This window comes from Arvicanthis niloticus, chromosome X (genome assembly GCF_011762505.2).
Source record: "Arvicanthis niloticus isolate mArvNil1 chromosome X, mArvNil1.pat.X, whole genome shotgun sequence".
NCBI lineage: Eukaryota > Metazoa > Chordata > Mammalia > Rodentia > Muridae > Arvicanthis > Arvicanthis niloticus.
In genome coordinates, this window is record NC_047679.1 from 6,583,876 (window position 1) to 6,611,558 (window position 27,683).

Sequence of the window (27,683 nt, forward strand, 5' to 3'; positions counted from 1 at the left end):
ACAAATGAGGCTAAGTAAAACAAGAATGGCAGAAGGATTGTTCAGCTAGTAAAGGTGGGTGCCAACAAGCCTGATGACTGAGTGTGATTCCCAGAACCTAAAAGGTGAAAAGAAAGAACTGACATGTACAAGTTGTCCTCTGATATGGCATACAATTATACACACAAGGACATACACACACGAGTGTAATAAAAAGTTTCAGAGAACAACAGGATATCAGCAGTTGTTCATACAAGGTGATAGGTATGTGGAAGTTTATTCATTTTCCTCCAATTGTAAATGCTACATGGTTGAAAGGGGGCTTCTTCAATTCCACATGTTCCTCTAGCTGCATCCCCTGCCTCCATTCCTAGCACAGAACATTTTGATGACTTTACTTACTGTCTCCATACCCATTCCCTGCAGAACCTAGTCCAGTGGATATTTTTATGTCTACCATACTGCCAACACCACTTTTATTATTGATACTATTAACTTCCAAACTGCCAAAGCTAATCATCTATTTTCACTTCTCAATTTAAATGACTGTAATAACACTGGTCACTAGTAAGCAGTTCTTGAAAAGTTTCTTCCCTTGGCTTCTGAGATGCAAACTCTGATATTCACCTTGTTTCCCTGTCTGACCATTGTTTCCTTTTGCTAGATTCTTCTCATCGTTCTGTCCTCCATTTACCCACTGAGACCCAACTCTCCATCCTCTTCTCTAATAGTTAGTCACTCTCTCAGAAACTTCATTCATTCATTCATTATCTTAGCTGTTGATCCCCAAATTCACATCCCTAATCCCAGCTCCTATCCTACCCTATTTTATAAGACTCAATAATAGTCCATCTTTCAAACAATTCCCCTAGAATTCTCCATTTCAGTAAGTAGTGTCTTTAGTTTCACTCCAAGGCTCATTGCAAGAACCTGCTTCTCAAGCTTGGCCTGCCTCTTTCATATATCCATCAGCAGCTCCTGCCAGCTTTCCCTTTAGAACATAAGTTCTTGCCGTCTCTCCATATCACCATCCTCTCATGCCTAACCAGCTGCAGTGGCCTCTTTTTTCTCATTCCTATGTTCCTATAGTCACTGGTCTGCAGAGTACTCAGCATCATCCTTTCTAAACCCAAAAGTGACTACAGTGCCCACTGGTCAGAGGCTCCGGGTGGTTTTCCATCATGATCAGTGGGAAATCCAGTGTTGATCATGCTTTTAAGGATGTTTGATCACATTTTCTAACACTCTGCCTTTGCTCATTCTTTCCCAGCTATCCGTCCCTCCAATCTTTAGGCATACCAAGCCTCCACACATATCTGGACCTTTGTATTTATTGACTTCTCTGTGCAGAGCTTGCTTCTACATGGCTTGCCTTTTTTTTTTTAACTTCACCCTAGTCTCTGTTTGGATTTTGTCACAACAAGGGCTCCTATGACACCCACTCAAATAAAATAGCAGTTTTCTAATTTTACATTATATGCTTTCTGGTTTATTATCTATCCATTTGTATCTATAGGTATATTTTATTTTTTACCTGAGGTTCAAATTTTATGACTCTTGACAGATAATTGATTGAAAATGACAGAATCCACATAGTGATGAGAATTTCATGGATTGCAATATAACATTAACTTCAGAAGACATATAGTCAACAGACTTTGAAGAGTGTACCATGGGCTTCTGACTTAAAGCTATACTTGTCCGTAAGAAGGTGATAAGATGCTTCCACGGACATGACCAAGAGACCCTGTTTGAATCTAAGCTGTATCTTTTCTCCTGCATCATGCCCATGCTTTCTCAGGCCTGCATGAGCTGTATAAGAGCAGCATCCCCAGCTCCATACAGTCTTCTCACTGCTCTGTCGGATCAGTTTGCTCAGTATTCATCTGTTTGCTAGCTTTTTCTTTCTCCTTCCTTCCTTCCCTCCTTTTTTCCTTCCTTCCCTCCTTTTTTCTTTCCTTCCCTCCTTCCTTCCTTCCTTCCTTCCTGTTGTTCTTATATACTATGTACACTTATATTTGAGGATTCATGTTTCTTTATGAGAAACTATGTATTTTTAAATTGCCCTAACAGTTGGAGTAACTTCCAAAGTAGATTTCTGATGCTCTCATTGGGAAGAATAAGATCCTTCCCACCTCCACTTGTCACCAGCAACATCTCTGTGGTTACACTAGCTCAGTTTTATTATACAGAGTTGTGGAAGGACCCTTTTTCAAGGCAACTATCTTGTCAGCTAAACTTATTTAAAATCCTATCAATTCCCAGCATACATACTGGGTGGCTTACAAGTACTTGTAGGTTCATCATATAAGCGAGACTGAAAAGTGCCATAACTTAAAAGGATTGTCTTTTTATACTAGACCATGTTTTGAGAATCATCCAAATGTGCTATTAGGTATAGAATATAGTATGTGAGTAGACACCAAAGGTTACTACTACTACGTTCTTTTCTGACACCACCTCCAACAAAGTTCCATGGAGAAATAGATGAAGATGAAATCCCACAGGAAACCACATTGCTACCACAGGCAATGCCCAGGAAGAAATCCCTGGGAACACAGATCAACTCAAGTTAGTAAAACCCAACATCCACACTTTTAATCCCAGCACTTGGGAGGCAGAGGCAGGCAGATCTCGATGAGTTTGAAGCCATCCTGGTCTACATTGCTAGTTCCAGGACAGCCAGAGTTACATAGTAAGACCCTGTCTCTAACAACAACAACAAAATATCCATTTGTTGAAAAGAAAAGAAAGAGGGTGAGGAATGTAAACAAAGAAAAGGTCACTGGTATTCCCTAAGGGTCAAATTGTAGTGGCTTTAAGTAAAATCATGTTGTAGCAGAAAGAAGCATACCATGTATTTTTGCTCAAACAAATATAAACTGTCAATCAAATACAGAGGCTATTGCACAAAAAAAGAAAATATATCTGCACTTTTTGAGTACCCATGCTTTCTGGGTGATAGCTTAATCTTGGAAACAAATAATTTCTAAAGTCTTTAGAGAAAGAATTCAGAAATGAGAAAAGGATAAAGAATTCAAGCATATAAAATAGTTCTGAAGCTTTTATTATTTTTTTAATATGAAATGAGGTTTCTCTGTGTAGTCCTAGCTGTCCTGGAACTCCTAGATCGGCCTGCCTCTGCTTCCTGTGTGCTAGAATTAAAAGTGTGCACCACCACTGCCTAGCTTCAGAAGCTTTTTTAAAATTGAGATTTGTTTTTATAAAAGTTTTAAAAATACATGTAGTTTTGATTTTGGGGAAGGTTGGGGAATCAGAAAACAATTTGTAGGAGTCTCCACCTTATGAGTCCCAAGTTATCAGACTTGGAGCCTCTGAGCCATCTTGCCAAACCAATTCTCAAGGTTTTTTTTTTAAGTATGACTATATTGTATTATTTAGTTTTATGTAAACTGAATTCTTTTGCATTAATTCTTATCTTTGATTTGATTGTTGCTTTTTCTTTTCAGCCCCACTGTGTTCTCCTTGCCTCAAAAGAAAACTCGGCACCTGTTAAGCTTGGGGGCTTTGGGGTAGCCATTCAGTTAGGAGAATCTGGACTTGTTGCTGGAGGTAAGAACACTTTAAAATGCCCCCCTTCAAAACCTGGTTACTTTTAAGTTGGTGTAAAATTTCAAACTAGATACTAATCCAGCCTGAGTGTTTCACATCCTATTCTACCCAGAGCCATCAGACAGTTTTCAATTTAGTGACTCTATAGTCATAACTAGAATTTTTGTCCCTTGAGAATAGACTCTGGGCTTGTAGGTGTACTTTAGTGGCAGAGCTCTTGTCTAGCATGCCTGGGGTGCTGGGTTCCATCTCCAGCACTGCAGAAAGTGCTGTGTAGATTTCTCCATTGTATGCCTAGCACTTCAAACAAGAAACCCCACAGAAGCATAATCCAAGAACAGTGCACAAAGAGGTCACCATTTGGAAGTTGAGCTGGACCAAAAAAGCTGGACTTCTAGTATAGATGGGTTTACCTTTTAGGATTACAGCATGTCTAAGTTTAAATTTCCTAAAATTTTCCTTATATATATATATATCAAAGAAGCCTGCTAAAGTCGTCAGCCTGTGTGTCTGTGAAGAGCAAATGGAAAAGAATACAAGCTGGTTTTCTCATTAACCAAAGCAAAACATGATTTTAAAATGCCTATGATGTAATAGAAAGTGAAATTTTTCACCGGTGTACAGAAATGGATGCTAATTCAGATTCCAGTATTGTAGAGTTTTTTATGCATTCTTTTCCAGAATTCAGACTGCAACTGTGCCCAGGGTTTACTTTTATTTCTTGGTTTTGCAAACTGCATAGTTCTCCATTCTGTACTGTTGACGTAGGCAGTGCTCCAAGTACTAACAGCTTCATGAAGAATAAAAACATGAAGCACATACATCCTTTTGCATGGAGTCTTCACGTCAATCTGCCAACCGTCAGAATACCTCTGTTAAGCCAGTTGTGGTGATGTCCACACAGAATCTCAGCACTTGGGAGGCTGAGACAAGAAGATTGCTTTGAGTCTGAGACCAGCCTGAAGAACATAGCCAGATACTATCCCAGAAAAGAAAATGCAACAAATGCTCACGTTAAATGCTTTCCAAATCATAACTTTTTAAATAGCTGTCTGTTATACAAGACATTTCATTCCATTTGATTGAGGCTAGAACATCAAGCAGTAATAACATGGACCATCTTCTGAAAAATGAGCATGAATTATACTTGTATTTTAAAAATCACTCTCTACCACATTGCTCTCTGAAATTAAATTGTGTTAAGTTCTAATCTTACATACTTTTCCAGCTAAGTATTTCCAGTAAACATGAGAATGAGAGAAAATGAACCAAATTCATTTTATATGTTATATGCTAAAATGACTTTGTGTCTGTTATGCTGGATCTGCATTCTGTTCATATTCACTCTGGCATAGACTATTTCACCAATATTGATGGGGGTAAATTCATTAAGTTTGCCTCCATGTTCACCTACTTTCCTAAAGACTATGAACTCTTCCTCTAATTTTTATCTTTCAACGGTTTTGAACTCACAGCATATCTATTATTCAAAAATTACTATTTTCTAGACTCTAAAAAGTTTTTATATTACATTGAGAAATAATTTTATGTGGCCCACAGGGGGGGGCTCCAAGTTGATAAAAAGTTGAAGATCTGAACTTGTGATCCTCATGACTCCATGCCTGAACACTAGGATTACAGATATACCACCACACCCAGGTGTTGGCTCTGGGGGTGGAACTCAGGGTTTGGACATGCTAGGTGGGGACTCTGCTGAAGTACATCCTAGTCCTAAAGTACTTTCTGGTAGTCAAAATATTGTCATTTCTTAATATACTTTTCCACATACCCTTGAAATAACTATTTTAAACATTACAATGCCTTTAAAAACACAGTGAATAGTTAAAGGATACATGATTTTCCTTGGGGGGGGGAGCTTTCCTACTGTTTAAAGTACTTTTGAAATTTTACTAATATTTATCAACTTGGAAAAGAAAACTCTTGTAGATTGGAATCTTTGATTACTTGGACTCCAAAGAGAAAAAAATATCTTCCTTTACATGTTCTACATACCAAAAGCACGTAACATTTCCCCAGTCTAACATTCAACTGTTTAGAGAATCCACTTACTCTGAATCCAACCCAGAAAACAATTACAGAAAAACTAGTTATTCTTAAATAGTCCTGTCCACTGAGAACTAAATATATACACGGGAGGCTGCCTTCCTCTGCTTTCCATTAAATTGTATACATTTGTATCCCCTCATAGTTTGTGCCTGCTATTCTATCTGCTTAGAATGCCTTTTGTCATTTTATCAGTCACATTTAGCTGTTTTCTTGAAGACTAAGCTAATAATTATTGCCATTTAAAAGCAAGCATATTATAACTGTCCTAGTTATGTGGCCTATTCCCTCTTCCATCTAGCCAGAACTATCTAGCTTGTCTACTTCGTAACAAAATTTGATCAAACATGTAATAGCAGCAAAGACAAGAGATTTGTAAGGGGTAGGAGAGCTATTGGCTCATCCCTCCAAGTATCTGCCACACCTATCACAGTGGCTAGGACCTGGCAAGCACTCTAGAAGTGTTTAAATGAAAGACTCTAGTAACTAGCCATTTGCCAGTCAGTAGCAGATTATAAGCAACAAATCAAGAGGTGCCAGGGCTAGAGAAAGCATGGTGAGAGAGGAAGGAAAAGGCAAGCCAGGTGACAAAATGCACAGAAGCTGTCTGATACCACAGAGGTCCATCATTACATACCTGTGAAGCTCCTAGAGAGCAGTCTGTTCTGTAGCATAGTTCCTTTGTTGATAGCCAGGGTGACAACTGAAGTCACCACAAAAGGGCTAAATGCAACATCCTATGAAAAACTAGTCAGGAAATTGTAAAAAGCCTACAAAATGAAGAAGGTAACAGTGGTCATATGTATGAAGATTCAAATCCTAAAGTATTAAAAGCATAGACACTCAGAACATCTCCCTCCCTGAAGTATGAGGCAAGCTTTTATTATTGCACTGAAATTAGCATTTAAATATTTATGTATTTGAAATACCTCTATCTGAGGTATTTCAAAAACAGTTACGTGTTTGGTTTGGTAATTGGTTTCCTGTTCTTAGAATTTTGTGATCGAAGTCATAAAAGTCAAGTGGTCGAGAGAGAGAGAGAGAGAGAGAGAGAGAGAGAGAGAGAGAGAGAGGAAGAAGGAGGAGGAGGAAGAAGAGGAGGAGGAGGAGGAAAGAAAGAAAGAAAGAAAGAAAGAAAGAAAGAAAGAAAGAAAGAAAGAAAGAAAGAAAGAAAGAAAGAAAGAAAGAAAGAAAGAGGGGAGAGAGAAAATCAGTAGCAAACACAAGCGTTCTACTGATGTTAACATTAAAAAGCCACCACTGTATCTGCCACCTCTGAGCAAATTTTTGAACTCAAAGTATACATCCTCCTGAAGAAAGAGCACAAATTTCCCCATACTGGGGCATTCTTCAGTCCACATTGATGGAGAGAGCATCTTTAGGATGGCTGGGCCTGACTGTGGAGGTTTTGATTACTCCCCACAAGGAGACCCCCCCCCCCCCAATGAGTCACTCTTCCTGAGTAGGAAGTCACAAGAGTTGTGTGTCAAAGTACCATCTGAACTTTTCAGCAGGTACCAAATGGATTCTAGTAGCTGTACTTCAAATGGTACCCTGAGTTCTTGGCCCTGCTTTTCCTTACTCCTGACAGCTCCTGCCCTGTCCATCAAAACAATGTTTATTATCCTGGGACCCTGCCTTATGGAAGCTGCCAATGAAGTGGGAAGTTCAGCTCCCAATACTGTACAATCAATGTTGCTACTTGAAGAAGCAAAATCAGACAATCAAAAATTAAAAAAAAAAAATTCTCTCATCAGGTCCTTGTAGCCAGTGCTGAGTTTTCGTTGTACATTTTAAGTGAAGGTATTGTCATTGCTGGAACCCTGATCTTAATCTCTTCCTTTAAGAAGTGGGAGGGACCGCACAGTGACCTGCAGTAAAGGCTCATCTGTAATCCAAATTGCAGCCCCTCCACTCCAGCTGAGTTTGATAACCATCAACAGGCCTTGGCAACATACTCTCTATAGATGGGTTAAAAGGTCTCTTAGGTTCTTTTTAAACTCAGGACCACAGTGATATAAAGTATTTTACAATCTTCAAAGTAAAAATAATCTTGGGTTGAGCATAAGAAGAGTCATGCATATGGTCAAAAAGTGGAGGAAGGAAGGGCGGGGCTGGGCCTGTAGAATGTAGAAGAGCTGCCAAGTTGGCCAGGCAGTGGCCTGTCCCAAAGTCCTTTCCCAGCAGAGTTGAAGCCTTTTATTCCTCCACAGAGAAAAAGACTACCTTGAGAGTACTCAGTGAACGATGATTATAATGTACAAGCAGCTAGGACCACATTCCTTCTAGAAAACCAGTTTTTGTGAGAGAGTCGGGGGAAAACAAAAACTCTTTAAAGAAGATGAGAGTCAAAGAGAATTGCATGGGAGGGGGTTCCTGGTTTTGCTTTAGTGTATGCCATCCGTTTGTTCATGTTCTCTTCAAATGTTAACATTAGGAGTAAGCTAAGAATTCCCATTCCGGTAGCCATTGAGAATTGCTATGACTGACCTAATAGGAACTTGGCAGTTAAAAGCAATCTTTTTGCCATTAAACTGTTGCTCACTTTCGCCCTCTCCCTGCCCATACCTCTCCTTAGGACAGGTACAGGCTGGCCAACTCACCCTTCCCTTTCCTCTGCTCTAAACTGGAACATTTAAAATTCTTCAAGGAGCAAGAAATAGAAGACCTATTATATAACATGCAGAATTCAGAGAAGAGGACCAGAGTCCTTCCTGTTCTAGACCCAGTCTTTTCTGACCCAGTGGTTAGAGTAACCATTTTTGCTTTCCATGAATTCCCTTTAGAAAGGGAAAAGAAGTGTTAGAACACTGATATTGGTAAAAAATTTTTATTCAAACTGGTATTGCTTTTTTAATTTTCAGATTTCAGGTAGAAAAAAAGCTCATTTCACAAAGCCAGTTTTCCATAATGTTGCTGTTTTAAATCCAGGACGCGTTGGAACACCTCACTTTATGGCCCCAGAAGTGGTCAAGAGAGAGCCTTACGGAAAGCCTGTGGATGTCTGGGGCTGTGGAGTGATCCTTTTCATCTTGCTCAGCGGCTGCTTGCCTTTCTACGGAACCAAGGAGAGATTGTTTGAAGGCATCATTAAAGGAAAATACAAGGTAATGGATTATGACCATCTTAGTTTCCATTCAAATTCAATGATCCTGAGAAAGGGATTTGTTTTGAAGTTGTTGTCTGGCTGCTCATTAACTTACTGCTGCCTTAGTACCTGCCCCATCAAAGCAAAGGTCTCTGTTGCCATCAGAACCCAGTAGCCTTGTGAAGTACAATGGGGTCTCAGTAAAGAGACCCCATTTGTATTTGAGGAGCCTTGAGTAACCATGCGCTCAACTCAGTGAGCAGCAGACTTCTGTGGGGGCCTTTTGTATAGTTAAGAAAAGCCCTTTATTTTTAAAGCTTTTTTTCCCCTAATTTATAGCATCCAAATGGAAATTTCACTCAGGTGCTTTCAGTCATTTCTTATCTTAATTTTAAGTTTCCACCATCATAGCCAAAAAAAAAAAAGTCTTTATATTGCAGAGTGAACTGGCTTGTGGGCTTTACAACATGTTTCATATTAACAGTTCACAGATGCTTTCTTTCTCTAAAGAATTCGTTTTTATTAGTTTTTGGGTATGTGTCTGCATGTACGTAGGCACATATGAATGCAAGAGCCTGCAGAGGGAGGCAGGAGGTATTGAATACCCTGGAGCTAGATATACAGGCAGTAGTGAGGCCACCCAATGTGGACGCTAGGAAACAAACTCGGGCCCTCCGGAAGAGCTAAGTCACCTCTTCAGCCCCATCTTAGAGGCATCTTGCTATTGCTTACACATTCATATTTTTTAGCTATTATGCATTGAAAGCCTCAAATATTATCACTGTCTTGTAATTATTAGATTACTGCTTTCATTATTTAAAAAAATCAATGCTATGACTGACATTATGGAGAGTTAGACCAAAAAAGCTCTAAGGACTCTCGGTAATAAGTAAGCTGAAAGGAGTTTCAGAGTTACAGCCTTCTCTTTTTAAACTATAACTAAAGCATGTGGAGGTGAAATGGCAAATAATTTAGTTTATGTACCTTATGCACCGTCCGTTCATGAGAGCAAACAGTATCTTTTTGAAACAGAAAGAAGTTGTAAATATAGGTTTTTCTACTTAGAGTTAGTTGACCAGTAAATAAAATACTTGCAAAGTAACTAAATACTCTGGGAGACTGCTTATTAAGCAGTGGTCCCCCTCCTATCCTGGGAGATTGTGGATATTACCAGTAATACAGACTAGGCTTTCTGGTTGAATGTTACCAAATCAAATAAAATTACAGATGCTAATGCATTGGAAGAAACTCAGTTGAAAATGAAGGGCCAGGCATGGCGGTACATGCCTTTAAACTTGGTAAGCTGAGGCAGGAGAATCTCTATGAGTTTGAGGCTAATCTGGGCTACATAACCAGCTTCAGACCAGCCGAAGCTACACAGTGAGGCTCTGTCTCAAAACTACCGGAAAGAAGGAAACAAAGCAAGTCAGGCGCCAGTTTGCTAAGGATAGCAGCGGAGACAGTACTTCATGTGCACCAGGACCTGCACTGAGCACTTCAGTCAGTCTCAGCAGCTGATGGCGTACTTAGCACATGATAAAATCTCCCACCTGCCCTTTTGAGTTATAAGCATTTGCTAATAATAGACTTCTTCCTTTGTGTTTGTTCACTTGCTTACTTCCTGGTTTCCAAGGCAATGTACTTCATTCCAACAGCGTCTGGTATTTGATGTTGTCTATTTTAAAAGCATTGAATACTTATTTTTATGCCTTGGTAAGTAGTTTTGACTGCTTGTACTGTCTAAAAATTAAGTTATTTAAAAATGTCCTATTCTTAGCAAATAATGGCAATATTATAGGAAGTGATAAGGTAGCAGCCAGATCATGATTTCTGTACCAAGGGGTTTGAAGCCTTGCATCTTAGAATGTATTTTCACTTTACTTAGCTAGTCTCTCTTCTTGCTTGTCTTCATGGTCTCCTTTACACAAGGCCCAGGTCTTCAGCAGCAGTTTAAAGTATGGATCCACTTCTGCCACTTCTGTGAACTTCATGGGCCTCGACTTTTTTTCTTTATCTTTTCCTTTGTCTTTTTCTTTCTTTTTTGACATACTGTGATACGATTCTATCAGTGTGCATTGCTGCCTCTTTATCATGGAAATAGTCAAACACACAAGGGTAGTGAAGAGCTCTCAGCTTCAATACATATTATATTTCCAATCTTGTTCTGCATTTCACACACTTTTAGGTTATTTTAAAACATCTCAAAAAAAAAAAATCATCTCAACACCCTGATGGTACTTATCAAAAGAAAGCAGTAAAAATCCTGATCGTGGACATTTGTTGGAAAAGCTCGATGAAGTGACATATGAAATCACATGAGGCCCAGGGCAGGGAAGAAGGGTGTTTTAGTTAGGTTTCTACTGCTGTGATGAACACCGTGGCCAATAGCAGGTTTGGGGGGAAAGGGTTTATTTGGCTTACAGTTTATATGGGTTTATATGGTTACAGTCCATAATTGGGGAAAACCAATACGGGAACTTGGAGGCAGAGAGTGAAGCAGAGGCCATGGAGGAATGTTACTTAATGGGCTTGTACCCCATGGCTTTGTCAGTCTGCTTTTTTTATACAACCCAGATGTGGTGGCCCTCTCCTCCCACATCAATCCCACACATTTACCTGCAGACCAATCCGATGGAGGCATTTTCTTAGTTGAGCTTCCCCTTCCCCGATAACTCTAGCTTGTGATGAGTTGGGGGGAAAGACAAGGAAGCACAACCATCTAGGCAATGCCTAATCAATCAGAACAATGCATTTCAAACAGGTCCATTGACCACAATTCCAATAGAATGACAATATTTAAGCAGCCTCGTGCCAGTTACCTCATGAGATTCAATAAGTGAAAGTGGTTGCTTTAGTAATTTTGCCTCTAAGGAAAGTAAACTAGAACACTGTCCAACTGTAAGAGCTCTCCCTAGCATGTAGATGCTTTGCCCTCCCCATCTGTAAGTTCAAAGCCTCACCTGAGCCAAAGCTCAGTGTCTGTTGCTAGCCCTCAGTCAAAGTGGAATGATTCCTTTATGCTGTGATGCAAGTACTGGGATTTCATTTGGCTTTAAATTATTATATTCATTCTCCATCATTTTCTCTTAAGAGGTGACATAGATCTCTAATGGTTAAGGCCAGCTCATGGAACCAGAGATGTGTAGTTCCTTGGCAGAGCATTTGGCCCAGGGTTCTGTCTCCTCACTGAAAACCAACTGCAACAGTTACAAAAGCTGGGTACTATATATGAAGCTCCTGGCACCGGGCAGCTCCCATATGGTCATTCAATCAGGCAACTTCCACATTTGCCACAATCTCCAGTTCCCACTTCCCTTCCCAGCTCCAAGCTCTGAGCACTCTCCTGAGTGTTTTTCTCATTTCTGGGCTTAGATATATTCCCTTTCCCAGGAGCCTTCCAGTTTTCCCCTCAAAGATCCACAGCTATTATCAAAAGACTTGGAAAACGTGTAATTCTTTTTGTTTACTTTTACTCAGTTTTACCACATGAATTAGTTGTCTCGTCTCTAAAAGAAAGAACTTCACTGAGTAAAGTGTACAAGTGGAATTGGCTAGTTTACAGAGATATGATGATAGTATATTTTTGCTTAGATATTGAATTGGTCAGAATATCCAATTAATGATTTTTTTTATAGCTTCACAATTAATGTTGCCCCCAGTTTTGTTTTAGATCTTGTGTGTATGTTTCTTTCTTCCTTTAGGAATTTTCACCCAGTCTAGGCTGACCTCAAACTCATAATTCCCTTGCCTTAGTGTCTCAGTTGCTAAGACTATACTGATGCATACCACACTCAACACCTGATCCTAACTTTGGAAGACACTGTTTTCTAATCTTTAACTGGGTGTGATGGTACAAACCTGTAATGCCAGCACTTAAGAGGCTAAGGTAGAAGCAACTGGAAGTTCAAGGTTAGCGAGGGGTACACAGTGAGTTCTAGTCTATTTTGGCCTTAAGGAAACCTTGTTTCCAAGAAAGAATCTTTCTTTAATTTTTTTCACTTCAAATTTATTTCAGTACTTTGTGGATCAGTATATTCTAGCCTTTCCAGCTGAGAACCAAAAATAAGAAACAAGAGTCATAGGCAGGCCTTTCAAATATTGAAAATATTACAATATAGCAACACCAACAGAATAATTGCTGATATAAATAATGAGGAACAAAACCACAAAGCATTGTGTGTATCATCTTCCTCTGGAAGCAGGTCTTTTAATCCCTTATTTGCCCTGAGAATATTACACTGAAATATAATAATAATAATAATAATAATAATAATAATAATAATAATAAGTGTTAACTTCTTGAAAATAACTATGTAGCTTTCTTTGTTTCCTCCTCAGATGAATCCAAGGCAGTGGAGCCATATCTCTGAAAGTGCCAAAGACCTAGTACGCCGTATGCTGATGCTGGACCCTGCTGAAAGGATCACCGTTTATGAAGCACTGAATCACCCGTGGCTTAAGGTACCATTGCTCCCAGGTCACCATCCACACTGGCCTTAAAGGATTCTACAAGACGGACCTTTTCACTCATTACTTGTTCCTCAACCTTGCCCTCAATTTTTTCCATTGTGTTTGCTATCTTGCACTTTGTCTGAGACATGTATGATATTTAGCTATTGGACTGGGCACAAAATCAAATTGAGACAGGCTGTTGTCCAGCAACATGTGTACCAAGGATGAAAAGGAACATCTAAAGTAACCGTTTCATCTTACATTATTTTTACATTGAGTATGACTGTATACTCTGTAGGATTTCACTGGTTTTCAGTAGGCACTAGGTGTATGTTTATAATTGAAGAGACACATTCAGAAGGGGTTTTTTGTATCTCATTTTTCTAGATTAAGGAAAGTCATATCTTAAGACATCAAAAATAATATTGTTTCATTAAATCATTATGCTATAATTCCAGGAAATTCTGACTTTGTAAGAAAGAATGCATCCTCAGAGATGTTCAGAATTTTGCCATAAGTCACAAAAGTTGTTATGATTAGAGCCAAGATTTTAGTTCAGCCTACCATTACCCATCATTTATGCTACATATCTTGTCCCTTTCACTAATTAGATGATATTGCTCCTGCCACTTCCCTCTTTCCTACATTATCAGCTTTCTGGATCTTTTGGATTTCACATGTGATTGTTTTTTATTGTACGTTCACATACATGCATGAACATCTGCCTTCTCTTGATCCTACAAATTCCTCCAGCTTCTGCCCCCACTCCCTGGTTCTCTCAATTACAAAACTAAAAAGAATTGCCTGTACCCATTTCTCCAATCTTTCCCATCCCTTTCTCTTCAGCTCATACTAGTCAGGATCTAGATCCTACCAAGTCCACTAAAACAATTCTTATTGGCTATATATAGGTATTCCTCAGTAGAGTACTTGCCTAATATGTGCAAGGCCCTGAGTTTCAACCTAGAACCTCCAAAACTCAAAAGAAAAACAACTCTTGCCTAGTCACTGCTGACCTTCACATCGCTAAGTTTAGTGGTCAAATTCCAGAGCCAGAGCTTCTTGATCTGCTGACAACATTTGACATCCATCTCCTGAAACTTTCTTTCCTTGGCTCCCAGGATACCTGCCCTCTGTTTCTGTTCTGCTAGTCTGGCTGCTTCTCCTCCAGTCCTGAAGATTTTTCCTCACCTCCGTATACCACATCACATGGATGTGCCACTGACTGACCTCCATCCCAAATCCACATCTCTTTCTCCATCTCACTCTATACGTGGGAGGCCTCATTGACTTTGGCTGCCTTTAGGTATCTGTACATGAGTCCTGAATCCAGGCCTCTCTCCTGAAGTATTCTTCCTTAACTTACTGACTTACTGGGTTTCCTGATACCTTGCTGATTTAACACTTTCCTAGTTTCCTGTGCCTCGGTTTCTGTCATTCTGGCCTCCTTGCTGATCCTTGGGCTACAGTGTTGCTTCAACACTTCTATAGTAATCATACTGTCTCCCTAGAAGATTCTTTCTCTAGGTCACTTTGTGGTTTGTTTCCTCGCAGCAGATCCATATTTAGCTACCAGCTTCTTGGTAAAATCTTCCCTGGTGACTATTATATCATGATGCTTCTTCGAAGGTTATGCAAGACACTAACATGTAAAAATATCCATCAATAATGTATCTTAGCAACTACGACGTGGAATGATATTATAGAGCACTTTTGACATTTCTGTTAATCTTGATCCTTCTTGGGCTGAGGGGATATTGTTGTCCAGTGATATAGCACTTTCCTAGCATGGATAAATCCCCAAGTATGGTCCCCAGTAACATTTAGAAGAATGTTACTTTTGAAATCTTCATTCAGCCTTTTCATATTTTAATACTAGTCTTTCCGATTTTCCTAGAAAAGAATAGATTCTTCAATACTTTCTTACTTTTAGTAAGTTTTAGTATGTTTTTCTCTCTGACATGAAATGAACATCTTAGAAGATTCCTATTTCTTCTTTGCTTCTCTCAGTTTTTTCTAATAATGATCTTTTGTCATTTAGAAGTTACTTTAAATGCCAAACAAGGACAATAGCAGCTGTTTAAGTCATTTTTCAGATCCTTTATAAAAGGTCTTAGCATTGTACAGTTACAGTGGCTTACATTATCAAAGCTTATCTTGTGTAATAACATACTTCTTCCTGGAAATTCTTGTCTCTACCGATGATTATAGTCCTCACCCTAAGTAGTCTGAGCTTTATACAGAATAGATTTCTGGCACTAAAATGTTTTAAAATGTCAGAATGTAAAAGGAAAAGTCTGGAAAGCTGAACTCAGAGTCACCTACTGTGTGTGAACTATTGTCTACCCGCATTGCTTCTGTGTCATCTGGAGATGGTGAAGTCAGCAAGGAGCTTATGGAGCTTACCGGGCTGGAGGGAGTAACTGTAGTCTACAGTCAGCCCCTGTTCCTGTTTAGATGTGTCCCATCACAGTGGGTGTCAGTTATGTTGATTTAGAAAGGCCAAAATGTAAGCCATCATTTAATAAAAATGCCTTCAATAAGCATAAAGCAAAGAAATAGAATGATGAAAATTCTTGTAATAAAGTGTCCAAAGTCAAAGTATTATTGTTTTGAGTCAAAAATAATAGCAAAAAGAATTATTTCTTTGGTAAAAAAAAAAAAAAAAAACAGATCTTTTTTATTTATTCCATGTTGAAAAGGAATCTGAGTATTAAACCAAGTAATATATGAATCCCTTATAGTTATTGACTTTCACCTATTTAATGTCTTTATCTATCTAAACTCATGATAACTTGCTATGAATATTCATCCTAACAAAAGTAGAATTAAGAATACACAGAGTTCAGGGTCATAGTTTTAGTGAACTTTCTAGTCTGAAAGGAAGACAACCAGACTGTGAATAGATTTTCAAATGGTACTAATAGGAAGTAAAGACCGAAGGTTCTATCCTGCATGGACAGCTTCTTCTCTGTGGGCATTTCTTGGGGCTCATTTTGTCAGTGTTTCTTGTCCTTTGACTTCTCAAGCTGCAGTCTTAACACCTAGGCTAGGCTATATCAGGAATCAAAAAATAAAATAAAGCAAAGTAAATAGAATAGGTAAAATAGCAGCAATAGCAACCTAGGATTTCTCCTCCAACCCTGGGACCCCTAAAATGTCTATCTTCCTTTCTCCAGCTTTCAGTCTTCATCAGTGGAGGCACTGCACACACATGATGCACATATACAAGCAAAACATACAAATAAATAAATCTAAACAAAGAATTAATAAATGACTAACCACACTTAGTGTTGACAGAGATGCAGAACATCTGTAACTCATGCTGTTACTGAGAATGTAAAAGGCTACATCCAATTTGTAAAACCAGTTTGACTGCCTCTTAAAAAGTTAAACATAACTCATTTACATGGCCTAGCCATTCTGTTTGTTCCTTAGAAAAATTAAGTGTATATTCATACAAAGACTGACTTGTATCTGAATGTTCATAAGAAGGTGTTTTTTACATTTATTTATTTGCTTACTTTTATTTATTGCTATTTGAGAGTGCAAGTCATTTATTTCTGTACTTATTTACCATGGTACATATTGTGGGGAGGAGTCAGTGAATAGCTTGTAGAGCTGGTTCCCTCTTTCTTACATGTGGGTTCTGAGGACCACACTCAAGTCATGAGATAGCAAGCACCTCTATCCTATCCCTGTCTGTGCATAATCAAGCCAGCCCAACCTGGCCCATGCTCATCATCCCTCCCATCTGATCTGTTTCTCCATTGCCCCATCACTGTCTTCTCTCTACATAGAGAAGACACTCTCCACTTGCTCTTTGTTAGGATTTCCACACATTCTTACTCCTTGGGCCTTTGTGCTGGGTACTTTGCTCTATATCAGTTGCTCTCTCAGTAAATAGTACCCCATTATTTGTTAATTGTTTGCATAATGATTGCCAGTCTGGCTAGTTGTGACTTGTATTCTCAAATGGCCATATTTATTTCATCTTTAGTGATCTATCTGTTTATTTCACTAGCCCAATTGTTGAGTTGGTTGTTTCTTAGGTCTTGTTAGTCCTTTGTACATTCCAGATATTACTTGTCTGTGAGACCTCTGGCTTGCAAAGATTTTTCTTTATAGGCTGCCTTTTCAGTCAATTGACAGTTTCCTTCATTGTACAGAAGGCTTTTAATATCATGAGGTCCCATTTGTCTGTTGTTGACCTTATTTCCTGAGTGACCAGGGTCCTGTTGAGAAAGACATTCCTTATGCCTGTATCTTCAAGTGTTTTCTCTATTTTTTTTTCCTTTAGCAGTTTAGAATTTCAGGTCTTACATTAAAGTGTTTGATCCATTTGGAGTTGACTTTTGTGCAGGGTAAAAGATAGGGATCTGGTTTGATTTTTCTAAAATAGAGTTTGAAATTACTCTCTTGGAATTCTAAAGGGCTGCTACAAAGGAAGTTATTTCTTTCTGGGCAAGGACTGATATAGACCCTATATGGGTGAAGTGGTTGAATTAGATGCCCCTTGAAAAGTCTGTCCTAGTTGGAAGACTTTATACGTTTTTGCTGTTCAGTTATTGCTGACAGTACAGAATGCTGAATCAATATAGACTTAATTTTTAAGAGCTCATTTTATCTGACAGTTCATAATGAAGACAACTTCAGTACAATGTGTGTATGTGTGTATCTGCAAAAAAAAAGGCATAAAGAAAGCTATTATTTTGCATGCTAACTAAAAAAATTAAGTAGAAAAAGATAACTTCATACTTTTACAACCATTATAACTGTATCTAAAAATTAATCTATTACTTTAGTCCTTTATTATTACTAAAAAAATTATTTAGCCATTAATTTTAATGTTTATAGAACCTCTATCTGAACTTGTATCAGTATATGGAATAAAATAACCAGTTTCCTAAAATTAAATCTAAATTTCACATTTAAGAATTGACCTACACAAATTTATGTTAAGCTTCTTAATTTTCTCAGCAGTTATGTATGATCATCTTCTTTTATAGGAGCGGGATCGTTATGCCTACAAAATTCATCTTCCAGAAACAGTAGAACAACTGAGGAAATTCAATGCAAGGAGAAAACTAAAGGTAAGATTTTAAAACCCTAAGAGCTCACTAGAAGGAGTTTGTAATCATGCTTCTGTTCTGTTTGGATTTCCATAAATGCATCCTTGTGTTGGCCATTAATTTTGCTACAGCTAAATCATTTCTAAAAACTGTTGCCATTTCAGTAAACTTTTGGGTTTTTAAAATCATTTAAGTTAATATTTCAGTGTGAATCAAAACAAAATTTAGCAACTAGAAGACACATTATATTTTAGATTTGTTTTGTTCTGTTAAACTTCATAGCAGAGATATGGCTACATTATGAATCTAAGCTATGTTTTCCCCAAACATAAATATTTTGACAATAACATGACACATGCCTGTAATCCCACCACTGAGAAGGCTGAAGCAGGAGGTTTATGGCTGAAGCAGGAGGTTTATGATTTTCAGGCCAGCCTGGGCTTATATAATGAGACACTGTTTCAAAATGTTAAACTAACATGATAAGACTTTAAAATTTTGAAACGTGACCTTAGTTCTCTGGAAACTGCAGCTGAGCTAACATTGGATCTAGGGTTGAACAACCATCTTAAAGCAATAACTATAAGGCACAGTGCCATAATGTATGAGAAAATGTTTACACCTAGGTCTCCTGTCATCCTTTTATTCTTCTTCCATGGCTTTCTTGCCACTCTCCCTGTCCTGTGTCTCAAAAGTAAAAGAGCACAAGGATAATGAACCCTCACAGGGAGCCAGTGTAGTTCAGAACTTTCTGAAAAACACCCACAATTCAGTGGTGGAGCTCTCCAGCTCTGGAAGGAAGTGCGATGGGGCAGCAGAAGCTGTCCACAAAGATCTAGAGGAAATGATTGATGTTCGTTTGATCTGTGGTGCTGAACGTGTTAGGTCAGTTCTGGAAGTAGCTGATTGGATAGTAGTCTCTAATCACATGACTCCTACCAACTACAGAACTTCTTGAATATTTTCAGATCTCCTAAATTATAATACTACTTATTATTCTTCATGCCTTGAAGATTATGAATGGTTTTATATAGCTGGAAATTTTATGTAAATGTTTGAGGGAAAATCTCAGGATATAATAGCACCATAGAAGGCTGAAATGCCCACAGTGGTATCCATTAGCCACATGTAGGTGTGTGACTCTAAGTCACTTAAAAATTCAAGTGCCAATTCCCCATCACGTTTCAAGTGCTCAGTGGGCTAGTAGCTACCGTATTGAACAGCACAAACCCAAAACATTCCTACCCTGGTAGATTCTGCTGGACATGGAATGCTGCTGGGCAGCAAGAGAACTTTTCACATATCACTTAATGCTGAGCATTTTAATTTAAAGTTTTCTCCTAATTCTTCTGTTGTCAGGCGTTCAAACTGGCTCTTCTCTATGCTTTTATAAAATCTGCGGCAAAATATGGTTTTTAATGATATGCCATCATTGAGATGGTGCCCAAGGAAGTTTATCAAGGCTTGACGTTTTGACTTTGATGTACGCTTCAAATGAAAGAAAAGCTAATGATTCAGAGTAAAACTTTGGGCAGCTCTCTTGCAGTTAGTTTTCTGTCCAGAGAAACTGTCTGTGCTTCTTTCTTAGTTCTTCTCTAAATCTCTTTAATCCTTGGCTCTGCTTTGGCTTCACATAACATTACTCTATGCAAGGTCGAACCTTCGTTGTCCAAACAGAGGTGTTTCACTCAGACTTCAGTTTGCCCATCACAGGAGACATGCTATTCCCCTGGTGCCACAGAAGCAGACATGGACCAAAAATAGCCAAACTGGTGACTAAGATTCATTTGGACAGGGCCAAACTATCACAACAAGCAGGAGTCATGTGGATTTACCACATCCCTTTACAGGGCTATTTAAAGTCTCAAGACCCGCCAAGCAGCATAGAATTAGAAACATCAGTCTAATCATTCTGGGCTTGTTTTCAGCTGAGGCTGCATTCCCAAGAGTTGTCAGCCACCAGGTTAGCACATGCCACACCTGCCTTCCTCAGGGAGCTTACGCTCCTTCTTATACTTCTATGAAATTCTAGAACAAAGATGGTAACTTCTCTGGTTTCCAACCCCCACCACCCCACAGCTTATTTCCACAAATAAACAGCTAGGTGCCCACTCAGCTTTACTGATTTGAAGTTCCTCAAATGGTGCAGCCAAAATTTTAAGACTACCTTAGACATGATTCTAAAGTTCACTGAAAATTTGCTGAAAACCAATTATTGAATTTTGATTACTAGAAGAAATAAGAGGTACAGAGCCATGCAGGAAAGAGCAGCTCAAACTATGGTGAATGGGTGAATCCTGGTTCTGACCCTCCCTCACTGGAAGCCTTGAGCAAATTACCTAAAGTCTCTATGCTTCAGTGGTCTTTCTCTGGAAAGTAGACATAGTGCAAAGTGCAGCTACTTCCTAGGAGTAGCAGGATTCAATGAGCTACTGTCACAGCAGTTAGAAGAATAAATACCAGGCTGTGGCAAGTGCTCCGAAGATCTATTTTGCTGTTAACTTCGTGATTTTTGTTAATATATTATTAAGATTTTAATGGTACTACCTGGAATTCAGTAATCTATAAAGATTGTAATTCCCAAATGCCTATTGTATATCATTTTAAAGTTCTACTAGTCATTCACTTTACTATCTTAGAACTTTTAGAAACTCTTCATCTTTTATTACTTTTTTATTTATTTTGTATACCTGAAGGTCAGGAAGCAGGTACACATGTCAGGCATGTAGGGGTTGAAGGACAGCTTGTAGGAAGCAGGCACCTTTCCCCACTGAACAATCTCGCCAGCCCTGAGGAACATTTAAAAATGTATAAAACCCTGAAAGTGTCTACTGAATAATCACTCATATTTCTTCTAAAGTTATTATGCTTAGACTTTTCTCACTGTTTATTATCATTTTCATCTACATTAGCTACAAGAAGCTTTTATACTTCTATAATTATACTCGCTCCCTTGTAACTGCTTTTCGTAAGTAGTATAGCCATGTAACATACAAGACCCTCAATATGTGCCTAAAATCTTTCTTTGTTTTGAATTGCATATATTCTGCTGGGTTTATATATAAATATGCTTCTAATAAAATATAATAAATAAATCAGGCACAGTCAGATTAACAATAATTCATAATGAAATGCAATAATTATAGCAATGTGTTATTATAAAAGTCACTTAAAACATTTAAATTATTGGCTTCTGGAATTTTCCCTGTAATATTTTCATACAAAGATTGATTGTGAGTGACTAGAACTGAGGAAAGGGGAAACTAGTCCACACTCCTCATGTGAGGCTCTTGGACCAGCAGATCAGGACCACCTGGAGCATATTAGAAATAGAAATTGCTGCGTTGTAATACATTCAGATAAGAAAAGAAAAAGCTTCCATTTGGAAAGACAATAACACTGTCTTTGCAGATGACATGGTTCCATGTTATAGAAAATCCTAAGAAATTCACTAGAAATAACAAGTTCATAACACGTATAAGGTTATGAATTGGAGTATTCAAAATTTGTTAAGAAAAACTATGATAAAATTAAAATGTTTTGCTTTTAAAGTACTAAACAGCGCTCCTAGCTGGATTCGATGAGCTACTGTTACATATGGAGTATATATGAGAATCAAAAATGATTCATATATATATATGTATATATATACATATATATATATATATATCTCCACATACATATATGAGCAATGAATAGTCTTAAGAGGAAATTAAGAAATAAGTTTATTCACTGCAACAAAGCAATAAAATGTTCAGAAATAAATCCAACAAAATAAATAAAAGATGTGTAAATAATATTGCTGGGAGAAATTCGGAATCTAACTAAGTAAAGGGTCATTTATCTGGGAAGACTATGTTATCTAGGCTGCAAGGAAGATCTGTGCTCTGAGGTGCAGGCTCCTTAAGTAATATATTAGTTACTTTTTCATTGTTGCAACAAAATACCTGACAAAACCAACTTAAGAAAGGAAGGATTTAGTTTGACTCATTGTTAGAGTGTATGGGGACATAACAGCAAGAGTCTGCGGAAAGTAGTCACGTTGTGCCCACAGTCGGGAAGCCAAGAGAGATGAATGCTGCCGCTCAGCTCCTTCTCTTGACTCAGTCTTGGTCCCAAGCCCAAGTTAGGGCAGCTCTTCCCTCCTCAGTTAATTCTCTCTAGAAACCTCTCCTAGTCTCACCCAGTGGTGAGAGTTTTGGTGATTCCGAGTACAGCCAAGTTGACAGCGGAAATTTAAATATAACAATAGGGTACACTGTCTTCTAACCTGTGCATCAACTACTAAAGGAGTTATAAACAAATGAGGTTGGGTGTGGCCAAAATACATTAAATACATGGAGAAATTGTCAAATAAGTAATTCAATTTATAAAGAAAATGAACACAAGCAAAGGAGATTTCTGACGACTCTTTACAACGTTATTGGTTTTACAAATTGCAAACATATACTTTACTATAAGAAGACGCAGTTTAGGAGCGCTGTTTAGTGCTTTAAAAGCAAAACGATGCAATTTTATCATAGTTTTTCTTAACAGATTTTGAATAGTCTTAACTTAAAATTATGTTTCACCCTTAAAACATGCTAAAGTATGCCTAGTAAAGTTGAAGAGATTTGTCAAAGTTGGATAAAGCAGAAGCAATACAGAACTGCTTATATAAGCTATTGGTGGTGTTGCTGTACCCAATGGGCTCTTCACTAGATGCAGTGTTAAGGGATATAAAGTTTTATTAAAATTCAGTGTCGTATATTCCTTTACATCTTTTCTTGTGCCTTAATAACAGAGTTGAGTAGTAACAAAAGAAAATATGTAGCCTTCAAAGCCTAAAATATGTATGCTCTGGCCTTTTACAGAGTTAAAAAAACAATGTTAACTTCTAGAGGAATTAAAACTCCTAAGTTAGAAAAAATAAGCAACGAATCTCAGTTCTGACCATAGGTGATTGCGTCTTTAATCATAACAGAGTACTAATCCTGTCTGGACCTCAGTTTTCCCTTCTATGAAATGAATGGCTCATCACCAAGATTGACTCTCAAACTGTAATAAAGTTGTGTGAATCGGAGCTGTTTTGAAACTGTTTTCCTGTTTCATATAATTGTCTTGCATTGGGTAGTGGAACCATATATGGTCACTGAACTGAGAAACTAAATAAACCAAGCTGCTAGGATCTTACTGTTTCAAAGCTATTTCTCTCTCAGGCTCTTTTTAAGTGCCAGTCTGAGTACTTGTTTACAGCAGTAGTTGGGAAAAGCCTTAAAAGAAAACACTTACTATACTAAGAAACTCAGTTGAACTTCACTTGGAAATAAAACAAAACATCTCTAAACTTCTGGTTTGTGTGTGGGAAATATGATTTGATACATGAGAATTCCATTCCACCCAGATTTTAGGGAGCACGTATAATATGCAAGGTGAAATAAGATTCTTCTGTAGAAAGAAGAACTCAACATGCACTACATTTTCCTATGTGGTTGATAAAGTTCTGCAGAAAAACTTAACGTGTTTTAATCCCACACTATGGGAAATGTAGGCAGTTGCATCAAATGGCAATATCAAAACCCCATGTATTTTATTTTGTGCTTCTTCCTTTTTTGTCTTTTTTGGAGGTGATGATGGTAGTGGTGGTAGTAGTTGCTGCTGCTATTTTGAGACATGATCTTGTGTTGAAAACCGCTCTGCCCCATGCTTGAGGGCCAAAATGTCCGGGACCGCTCTATCAATGTTGGGACCCGCACTGCCAAAAGCCTTGGGGGCAAAATTGTTAGAGCCTGCACTGCCCCAAGCTGCTCCAGTCTGCGGGTTGGGGTTCAGCAAGAGAGAGAGTGAGGACGAACGCAAAGAATGGAGACCAGACAGAGTGTGATTCAATCCCGTTTATTCTTCAGTCTCTCTCCTTCTCTCCAAGTCCCTAGTTCCAAGTCCCTAGTTCCTAGCATCAAGTCTCAAGTCCTAATTCCAGTTTCTAAGTTGCTAGCCTCTTTCCCAGTTCCAAGTTACTAGTCCAAGTTCCAAGTTTTTTTCTAAGATGCCTGTCTTCTGTCTGCCCCTTGCCTTTTATATGTCTCACTTCTAAGTCATGCCTTTAAGTCACACACCCAAGGGAAGATCCTGGGTATCTAAAACAAGATGTTATCAGAGTGTGCTCAGCTGTTTTAGACTTGTTGTAAACAAGTCTCTTGTCAGGGTATATGGCTTAAGATGGCTGCAAGGATGATAGCTGCCTTCTGTCGGCTCCCCCACAGTCTTGCTATGTAGCCCAGGCTAGCCTAAAACTCCCAATCTTCCTGCCTTAACTGCAGGCATGCAACATCATAATGGTTCTTCACTTCCTGTAGTCCATTTTTCAATTAATACTTAGAAAAAGAAACTTCACGTGATTCCAAAAAAAAAGTAGACCTTGTGCAAATGCATTGCTGCTAACATTTTCATGTATGTACCATAAGTGCCTACATGCATGGCGGATTTATCTTTCCTGAGACCAGTGTTTAAAATTTACATAGAAACTATGATAGACTTTGACTACTTCAGTGATTTGATATTTAAATTACCTAAGTGAACAATTCTATGTAGAGCAGCAAAAGATTCACACTCATGTTCTGCCTGTTTTAGTAGGCTCAGTGATGATTTATACTTCCAGAGTGCCCGGCAGTTTTCAAAGCACTTCTGTGCACATTAAGTCTTTAGGCAATGTAAAGTAAGGTACATTCCCTTTCATACGCTCCGTTTACAGATAATAAGACCAAGAGAGGAGCTAAGGAGATTGATAGCTCAATCAGAAAAGTGCTTCCTGCACAAGCAGGAGAACAGAGTTCCCTCGCTAGTACCTACATAACTGAGGCCTCTGAGACAAGAGAGAAAACACAGTCCCTGCACTGGGGCAAAGACAAGACGATCCCTGGGGGCCCGCTGAGCAGCCCAGCCTAGTCTCATTCAGCAAGCCCCTGTTCCCAGTAAGACTCTACTCTGTCTCAGAAAACAAGTGGCTGGCTCCTGAGGAATGACACCTAGGGTATAGCTCTGGCCCTCACATGCACACTTGTGCATGCACATTCACATAAACATGCACAAATACACACGCATACACATGCACACACACCATGCAAGAACAGGAAAACCTAGCAAGTTTGAATGATCTACTCAAGCAATGCTGTAGAGTTAAACTGTGACGGGGCTAGAGAGCAACCATAGTAGCTTACACTTCTTCCTATTGCTAAAACAGTAACTTGCACTGCTGTCCCAAACAGTAATCCTAAAGATGCCAGCAATCTCTATGGCAGTGCCTCTCTACTATGGTTCAGTGGGTCCGCTGTGTGGCTTCTAGGACCCACACATAACCAGGCATGGTGTTGCATGTCTATAATACCAGCCCTTGCGGAGGCGGCAAAGACAATAGGGTGAAGAGTTTGGGGCAGCCTCGCCTACACAGCAAATTCAAGAGCAACTTGTGCTCCAAAAACATTTACATGTAGTTGATTCGGATGTGTGGCCTGATAGAGAATTAATGTGCAAGAGTAACATAGTCATTGTTACAAAAAGAGGGGAAAGACTGAAAAATGAGAAACTCATAATCCTCGTGATACTATTGTTGACATTCCAATATATGTTTACTATTTTATAATTACTATTTTTCCCAAAAAAAAGCGTATACAGTATTTTGAAACCTTTTTAAAATATTACTTATTACAAGAGTCTTTCTAGTCCATTCAATATCCTTCTACAGCATCCTTTTATGATTACAGAGTCTTGTACCATGTGACACATGTGCAAGTCCAACGTGTGATTAGTTCTTACACTTCATTCTGCATATGGAATTAATGTCAAGGGTTCCAACGTTGCTTTGAGACTCTAGCCAACATGTCTTACAAATTTCACCTTCTGACTAATCCTTAAGCTGAGCAACCATTTAAGTAACACCTTATGTTTGCGTGTTTGTTTTAATTCTGTACTTTTTCATCTTCTCCTGTTAGGGTGCAGTACTAGCTGCTGTGTCAAGTCACAAATTCAATTCCTTCTACGGGGACCCTCCTGAAGAGTTGCCAGATTTCTCCGAAGACCCTACCTCCTCAGGTAATTGGGTAATTTACTCATTCACCTTTGGGGGGACCACTTGCCATCTCTCTTTGCTCTTTCATTCTGAATAATCTTTGTGGGAATTTTAGTCAAGTCCTCTGAGAGATTCTAAGGAAGTTTGTCTCCCACAAAATCATAACTACATGTGTCTGGTTCCTCTTTATTTGAATATCAAAACTGTCCTCTCTCTGGATGCTCTCAAACCAACATTATGCCACTTTCTTTTTTACCTCAATACTTCTTCCCCTTTGTTAAGTCCAAACTCTACTGCATTTCCTTCACTCCAGTGTTGTGGTTAGACTTTCTGGATCTTGATGATCATCTTCTCCCACTGCAAAACCTTCTAACATACTGTTTGGTCCTACCCTACATCTCTGAGCTATCCAGCTTCCCGATCCTGGCCATCTAGGCAGTGTCAGACATGGGCTCTCTTTTGTTTATTTACTTAACTCCTGAGTCATATGTAATCTGGCCTCAGCTTTCCTTCTGTTAGAGACAAATTCTTTATGTGATGGAATTTGCCCCTCTGATTTGATTTTTTTCTATTCTTCTTTAAACTGGCTTCTTTAATATTTGAGTATGAGCATTAGAATCTGACTCAGGACACTTCCTACAGCATGAGACTTATATCCTACAGTCAACAATATAAGAGTGCTTTTTCCTGGCGGTTCTGGAAATGCCTGTCTGTGCTTAGCTTCTGCCCTCTTCTCATGCATATATGTGCACATACAGATTCAAAAGCTCTTGCCAATCAGTATGTGCCTACACCATATGCAAACTGACCAGACTGAGTTTACTAGTCCAGCAGGTGTGTGCTTCCTCCTTTTGACTTTTACCAATCGGGATATGAGTCTTCCTCTTTTGAGCAAAGGTGATTTCCAGACACATTCAGAATCTTAGAGAAGTTATTGGGCTTCCTCTTGTGCTGTAGCATGGTTATGATTGTCCATGTCCTCTGGATCACTTCATCTCTGCCCTTCTTTTCTTCCTACTATACTTTGTTTCCATCCCCTGGACCATTTTTAGAAGTTGAACATCTCTCTTCTGGCTTTCAGCATAGATTGCAGTTGGCCCTATTTAGGGAGCATGGATCCAGGCATGATTTTTATTTTACATCTGTGATGACATGATAGAAGCACAGCTTTAGTATATTTAGAATAAATTATCTCTTCGGGATTTATGGTCAATGTCTATACTATCACTTTCATTTTTGAAATGGGCCTAGAAAACAGTATAGTCCTTAATCTTGAGAATTTGCTTTTAATTAATATTTTCCTCTGCCCACTGACAACTTAATAAGGTCTTAAGTGTTCTTTTCCTGGAAGAATTGAAATTTTTCTTTACAAAAGAAATTATCTATATTTGTGAACATGCTTACTTACGTA

General features: G+C 38.6%; 1 protein-coding gene across 14 annotated transcripts in view; it reads left to right on the forward strand.

Annotated features, from left to right (window-relative positions):
• Positions 1-27,683, forward strand: part of Cask (calcium/calmodulin dependent serine protein kinase) — a 340,810-nt gene that overhangs the window by 231,038 nt on the left and 82,089 nt on the right. For all 14 annotated transcript variants that reach the window (XM_076918412.1, XM_076918411.1, XM_076918414.1 and 11 more), the window contains exons 6-10: positions 3,450-3,552; positions 8,548-8,723; positions 13,043-13,165; positions 18,166-18,249; positions 26,196-26,295. In XM_076918412.1, coding sequence (XP_076774527.1) covers positions 3,450-3,552; positions 8,548-8,723; positions 13,043-13,165; positions 18,166-18,249; positions 26,196-26,295 — 586 coding nt within the window. The remainder of the gene's footprint in view (positions 1-3,449; positions 3,553-8,547; positions 8,724-13,042; positions 13,166-18,165; positions 18,250-26,195; positions 26,296-27,683) is intronic.